Below are 7,573 nucleotides of genomic sequence, written 5' to 3' on the forward strand. Positions count from 1 at the left end.
AAAGTTAGAATTTTATTAATCCAAGCCATTCTATTTTAAATCAGTCAAATAATTGCATCACTTTAGTATTAGAATAATAACAACAGAGAAGCTAATTAAAGTCTCATTATATGTTTCAAATGGGGGAAGACGTCGAAATAGGAGATTATGAAAGGCATGAAGAGAGAACAAATTCCAAATGCTGGATTCTTTTAGGAAAAATTCTTCATGAAAAATCAAATTAGCAATAACAAGATTTCTATATTTTAGTTTTTATTGCTCTATATTAGGGCTGCACAAAAAAGTTTGTATTTTGTGATTCGATTTGAGTTTTAATTGATTCGAAAAAAGTTAACAATTAATTTGATTTGAAATTAGTTCGTTTTGAAACAAATCAAACCAGTTCGGTTCGAATATTGTTCAAATCAAACTCAATCTGGGCATAATTCGTTCAAAATTGATTCGCAAACTATTTAGGTTCGAATCTCAAATAATGCAACTAATGAATTCAACCATCAATTTTTGGATACAGATAATTAAATCAAACTTGAATCAAATCAATCCTTAACTCAAATTGAACCAATCAAGCTTGAATTGAATCCAACCAAGCCTAAATTAAAATAAAATTCACTTAAATTTCAATATACTTAATTAAAATTTTAAAATCATAGGGATGACTTAGCCACCTTACCAATACACTAAGATCCGTCCCTGAAAAAGACTATTACATAAACCACACAGAGTACTAATTAAAGTACATAATTTATAGTTTTGCAAAAAATCCAAAAACAAACAACATAGTGAATATATATTTATACACTAAAGGAGATAAACCTTGTGAACACATGAAAGAAGTATGAGCCCAGACTGTCATTAATTTCATCATTCAAACGAGATTTAATCCCATCTAATACAAATAATGATGTCAACATCTCCCAAATATTTGTTTGAGAGATATGCGCGCATCACCGTGCAGATGGTTGCATTACCTTCAGACGACAAGCAAGCCTCATCATGATCGAAGAGTATGTGCCCAGCATACCGTCAACTTCATCTACATGAAATGGCATTTCATGAGTCGAGAAATTTGAGCTCGGTGCATTGCATATGCAGTTTTGAAGTTTGCATCGTCTCTGTCCTGGGCACGCTGGGTGCCGCTTGGTAGGCTCCGATCCTTTATTGTCAGGAGAGCTCATTTTTTGGTAGGTTTTAACACCGAATTGTACGTCGAGTTTGGGATTCTTTTTTATCAGCTTTGAATGTGGTTAGTTTCTGATGAGAAATGTGCTCTGTACATGACTGTCATCTCATCTGGTTATAAAGGAAGCTTAATTTCTAAGGACACGTACTGGAACGGCTACAGTGTTGTTGTTTTATATTTTAATTAGTTAAGAACGCAACTCTGTGAATGTTTTATATTTTAATTAGTCAGGAACGCAACTCTGTGAATGTTTTATATTTTAGTTAGTCAGGAAACGCAACTAGATCTATGAATGTTTTATATTTTAATTAGTCAGGAAACGCAACTCTGTGAATTGAAATCCAGGGAACATTTGATATCTTTAGTCTTAACGTGTCACTGTCAACATAATGTTAATTAATGTGCGCTTTCTTTTGCTAATTCGAAATATTCCATAAACATGGTTCATAACCTTACGTTTGTGACGATTTGCTTCATGTTGCCTTTCTTTTGCTAATTCGAAATATTCCATAAGCATGGTTCATAACCTTAAATGTGAACCGGGGAATTTATACTCTCATTTTTCAATTTCTTTTTCCTTTAAAAACTGTTGCCGATTAGATGAAGAGAAAAAGAGAGCGCCACACACCTAAAAATAAAAACAGATGTTAAAAAAAATGTAGGATAATTCAGTCGGAAAAATAAATTGGCAGAAATTGCATAAAATGATTGTGGTAGGCTGGGTGCGTAGTGGTGTCACAAGTTGAAATCGTATCCTCTGAGATATCTCATATTTTGCGTGACTTTCTGAGAAATCTCAATCGTTAAAGTACGTTCTGCACGAATCTCAAAGCTATAATAATACAGGCCCCCTGCGCTATCCCCGAATAGGCACCGGACACGTCGGTCACGCAAAATATGAGATATCTCAGAGGATACGATTTCAACTTGTGACACCACTACACACACAGAGTCACCAGGACAGGATAATTTTAACACGGAATTGTACGCCGAGTTTTGTATTCTTTTTTATCAGCTTTGAATATTGTGGTTAGTTTCTGATGAGAAATGTGCTCAGCTGTACATGACTGTCATCTCATCTGGTTATATATAAAGGAAGCTTAATTTCTAAGGACACTGGAGCGGCTACAGTGTTGTTGTTTTATATTTTAATTAGTCAGGGAAACAATTCTGTGAATATTTCAAATCCAGGAAACATTTGATCTCTTGGTCTTAAGGTGTGTCACTGTCAACATAATGTTAATTAATGAAATCTCATTTGTCGACTATTTCATTTCTCCTAAGAAGTTGAATGACTGTTTGAGACATTCACTGTGTGACGATCTCGCGTTATAGAAACAGAGTGTGTTTGGATAACGACCCATCTGGTTTTAACATTAATTTATCATCAAGCATTTTTTTTTAATATTGTACTTTCTTTAAATAACGACCCATCTAATTGTAACATTAATTTATCATTTGACATTTTTTTTTTATGTTTTCTCTTGACATTTTTTTTTTTGAGAAAGGAACGAGGGTCCTTGTCTCTTGACATTCAATGTGTGTCTGTGTGACGTAATTTACAAACATGCCAGGTGTACAATATAATAAATTAACAATAAACTTATGGAGTTCTTCATAACTCAAAAGGACTTCCGCCTTACGTGTAAAGGCAGCAAGAAAATATTGTGCATGATCAAAGAACCTTTCGTTTCATAAAAAAATATACACTAACTAACTCGGTATTCTTCATAAAGTATCATTATGTAAAAGAAAGTTGTTATTTAGATCCATGTCATAGAGCCTGAATAAAATGATTTTTGTTGTTCGGTTATATTTTTTATTTATTTGGAATTATATACTAACTCGGCATTTTTCCTATTTTGGAGTCCAGTTACTCTCCTTTGGTAATGCACCAAATCTACAGTCCAAAATGCCAAAATTCTCCCACTGTAAGTTTACCTTGCCTTTTCTTTTGTGTTTTCTTGACCAGCATAGTTGCTTCACTACCCAAGAATAAATTGAATAATAGATGAAAAATAAAAACCAAAATCGGTTTTCTTCTACCCATCTAGGATAAGACCCACATGAACACAGTAGACCATGCAGTAATAGCGATTGCCGCAACTAAATAAGTCCATAGGAAAATCACTGAGCTCTCTTCATGAGCGACATCAAATAGTTGTGCCATTGTAGCTGCGTTTAAATATTTTGAAAAATTAAGTTTTGAAATGAATATCAAGTGATAAATTTATGACCCTAGCAAATGATTAGCATGGATACTACATCTGGATTATATCAGTATCAGAACACAGTAATCTGGTATTGTACTGAAATTCGGTTCTCCTTCTTTCATTGATAAGTTCCCAAATTAGTAAATAATGGAAGATATTGCGATAAATATAAGTGAGGAAATTAGTACCGATATTCATAGCTGGAGGCACGGTGAACTGTATCATGAGCACGTATCGGTACATTGGGTCATCAGGCAAGAATCCAAATTCATATGCCATTTTTACCACAACGATACCAATTATGGGGAGAATTAGGTACCGAATGCAAATAATTGCTACTATAGCTAGGCGCCTGATTACTGATTTGTGGAATCCATGTGTTAGGTTTCCACCAAGGATTAGAGTAATAACAGGAATGGTCCCATTACTGCAATGAAAAAATAAATTGTTAGAAATATTTAAAGTTACAATTTAAAATTATGATAACAATGTATTTTATTAAATTATTTACCCTAAGAGTTGGAGGGTCTCTTGGATGACATGAAAAGGGGCGTTTTCGCCAATAATCAAGGACTTCAGCCATGGAATTGCACCCACAACAAAACCCAAGATCTGAGGTGTAAATGCACATTGCATCAGTTAAAACTAATTTAGAACATTTCCTTACAACAACAAAGTAGGCACTTTTCGCAAAGATAAAAAGTGACTTTTCGCGACGGAGTCCCGTCATAAACGTGTTTTTTCTATTCGTAACAGTACTCCCTACGGTACTTTTCGCGAGGGAGTACCATCATAAATGCGCTTTTCCTCTCGTGAAAAGTGCCTACTTTGTTGTTTAATTTTTCAAACATAACACAAGGAAAAGGGGATTTATTTCTAAATGACATACCGCAGAAATAGTTGGTGGTTCTAGTAGCTCCTCAACAAATTGCACAAATACTTCTTTAATACTTCTGAATAGTCCCTTACTCTCTTCTTCAGCATCCCGATACTCATCAGATAATAGAGGGACATTCTGTAATATACATGTGAAAGTTTGCTCAAAAATTAGCTTTATAAAACAAATTCATTGAGTTCTCAAGAAAATGGTGCCCAGTACAGGATCAAACCCACTGAGTTTTCAAGAGAACGACCTTCAAATCATACAAATTACTTAAAATATTCTTAGAAAAAGTGACCAAAAATCTTGGCTTTGCCACTGTTTTTGATATAGATACTTATTTTGTTTTTAATTTGCTAAAAATATTTAAAACTACAACTAAAACTTACAATTTGGGTTTGTCCAGCCTCTTCATCTGCCTTGGATGATGCAAGGAGAATTGCTTCAGGGTCTGAGGAATCACTTGTTTCTGTTTTGGCTTGATATCCAGTACTGCTCAACTGGTTAGTCTTGTGATATATCTTTCCAGCTTTCTTCATGATACTATAGGTATGAGTCCATATGAAAAAACCCCCGAGCTGTATGTGAAGATAATATTACAGAATTTAGTTATAAATATAAAGGTAGAACTGCTTCTCAAATTAAGAAAAAAATGATTAAAAAGGTAGTATAAATATGGACCAATAAAAGCAAAAGCAAAAAAAAAAAAAATTACCGCCATTGAGAAGGACGAATAGGAGAGACCACGAGATTTACAAATGCTCTCAGATCCTGGGAAAGGATTCCCTTCTTGTTCACAAACGGCCGGGACGATAATCAAAAGTAAATTTCCAAAGTTTCCTGAATGTCCATAGAAAATAATAAATTCAGAAAAAAGAATAAAAAAAACAATGAAAGAAATGCATTTATTGTGGAATTTTCAAGATCAATTGCCATTATTAGATTGTAATTTTTTTTTTTTTTTTGGATATTCTTATAAGAAGAATTGAACTCTGTTCCACATGATGATATACTTCAGAATTTTCAGGAACAAAATCCGTGCTTAGGGGGCATGGGAATGATATTTGCAAGTTTGACTATTTGCAAAATGCATTTAAAAAATAATTTTTGGTGACCAGTGCATTTTTTTGGATTAAGTGGAAGGAGCAGAAATGTGATTTTACTTATTATGATTGTGGTTTTTCTAAAATATGGGACAGATAATTGGGACAGGCCCTGGGTTGCAATAGGTACCAGTGCGTTGGCAGAAGAATCAAGAAAAATTACAAGAAAGAAAAGGGCTAATATGCTAAATTTCAAACTGATGAATTCCTTCTTGTACTTCATTTGATGTAGTATATAAGCTCAAAATTGAAGTGATGCAGATATAATAAGCTAATAGTTTCTGTAGTGTACAGTCTGGTACCAGTCTTGTTGGTTTTTGTGTCAATAGTGAGTATTAAGAATGTCAATGATTGAAAAGGAAAATCTGAGTTGTTTTTCTTTGACTCCATACCGTCGTGTACTACCTTGATAGGTACCATTAAGAATCTAGAGATTGAATTGAGAAACTCCAATGTGGGTTTAATTGTGTAAATTAGGAAGTACTTTCCCTTTTTGAGCTCAGTTTGTTTTTCTTGTTTATTGGATCTATAAACACTTCTTTGTTTTGTAATGAAAATGGGCGCATAAATTATAAAATGCTTTAAAAAAAATATATAGGGGTCATCCGTAACAGTTGTGAAATATTTCACACAAACCTGCTGAACAAAATGCAGTCATGACTGGCTGGAGATACAGCGGCAATTTCAAAAGCTTTGCGGCTAACCAACCGAGGATTCCACCAGAAACATAAACTATGCCGATATTTACTGGCATGAACCACCTACATAAAAAAAATACATGAGTATTGACCCAAAACATTAAATTAAAAAAATTGATTTAAGTTCTCAGATAGAGTGGATATTTATGTGTACTAACCAAGATTTAACATCTTCTATTGTAACAGTCATAGCAAGACTGGTAAACATGAGAGCAGGTGTGAAAACATGAAATACAACCTGTGCAAACACTTATTCAAGATTAGATCTCTTAATTGGAAATGTTAATTGGAGTTATAGAATTTATGGAAATTACTATTTCAAATAACCTTGTTCATGTCTTTCCTTGCACAGGCTGTCAGAATATTGCTACGGTCCGAAGCTAAAAATGCTCCAATTAGACCTATTAAAAGGACTTGTATAATTGGCATTGAAGCCACCAGAAACAAAGACAGGATATCCATGTCTTCTTTTCTTGAATTCTTGAATTCTTCTGAAAAGAGCTCGAGTGTTATAGAAATTGTTCAAGCAATCCTACAATGAGAATGAAAAACAGAGACACCTTCACATTCAAATATCTGATTTATAATTTGTAACCACAGGTTGGAATTTGTAATTCAAATTATGCTTTCTCTCTCCAAAATCAAACAACAGGAGAATGATAAGAGAGAAGAAAACAAAGGAAAAACAAGTAAGAGAAATTTGTCTATGAGAATTCATAATGAATTAGATAAAAACAGTACAATAATTGATTTGGGAGAGAGAGAGAGAGAGACAGAGATAGATGAGAACCTCTGATAGGAGAAAGATGCCAAAACAAGACGCGAAAGCCGTTACGCACTCGCGCTTGCTGTTTGTATGAACGAGAGAGAGGGAAGGAGATTTAGTTGGAGACAACCGCGCGGAGAATCCTTTTATAATAAGACAGCAATTCTACCTCCCCCACATAGCCACATCGGCACAACAAAACATATCACCACCATTTTCTTAAGACTGGAGGCGTCAAGAAGGGCAGGAGGCCTATATATCCAATTCCAGATTTTTTTTGTTTATAGAAATTAGCAAGCTTCTAAATAGCGTTTATAGCGGTGTAGCGGGGAGACCAAAAAAAAAAGCTTTAGCGAATAGCGGAGCTATAGCGAAAGCTATTATAAATAGCATTTTTTTATTTCAAAAATTATATTTTATATTTCTTTGCCTAGTAAAAATGTCTCATCAAGAAAAAAAATATCAAATTAATTAAGAAGTTCTAATATTATTCATATTAAACCAATACAAAGTTCAAATTGTCATTCAAAATATCCCTAATTCAAAAACTATGGATATATTTTATATTCAAAATATACCACTACCATATATTAATGCATGATACAAAATTTAATTGATATAGCGGTATAGCCCGCACATGTTCCATTGTATTGATATAGCTTAATAAAGTAAAAAAAAAAAAAACCAATCTAGATATTAAGGCCCATTAAAATTGCAAAATCATAACCCATGT

The 7,573-nt window shown here is 33.6% G+C and overlaps 1 protein-coding gene across 2 annotated transcripts; it reads right to left on the reverse strand.

Moving 5' to 3' along the window:
* Positions 1-3,139: 3,139 nt before the first annotated feature.
* Positions 3,140-6,986, reverse strand: LOC144546602 (protein PIN-LIKES 7-like). Of its 2 annotated transcripts, none has more exons than XM_078295146.1 (10): positions 6,849-6,986; positions 6,402-6,562; positions 6,233-6,312; positions 6,013-6,137; positions 4,989-5,113; positions 4,663-4,851; positions 4,283-4,408; positions 3,905-4,005; positions 3,582-3,820; positions 3,140-3,355 (listed from the first exon to the last, which is right to left on the reverse strand). In XM_078295146.1, exons 2-10 carry the CDS (start codon positions 6,534-6,536, stop codon positions 3,231-3,233), a joined length of 1,245 nt encoding a protein of 414 aa, XP_078151272.1. In that variant the 5' UTR covers positions 6,537-6,562; positions 6,849-6,986; the 3' UTR covers positions 3,140-3,230. The 2 variants fall into 2 exon arrangements, with proteins under 2 accessions (XP_078151272.1, XP_078151278.1); XM_078295152.1 differs by having other exon boundaries at positions 6,402-6,606; positions 6,865-6,970.
* Positions 6,987-7,573: the final 587 nt, after the last annotated feature.

This window comes from Carex rostrata, chromosome 2 (assembly GCF_964058835.1).
Source record: "Carex rostrata chromosome 2, lpCarRost1.2, whole genome shotgun sequence".
Classification (NCBI taxonomy): domain Eukaryota; kingdom Viridiplantae; phylum Streptophyta; class Magnoliopsida; order Poales; family Cyperaceae; genus Carex; species Carex rostrata.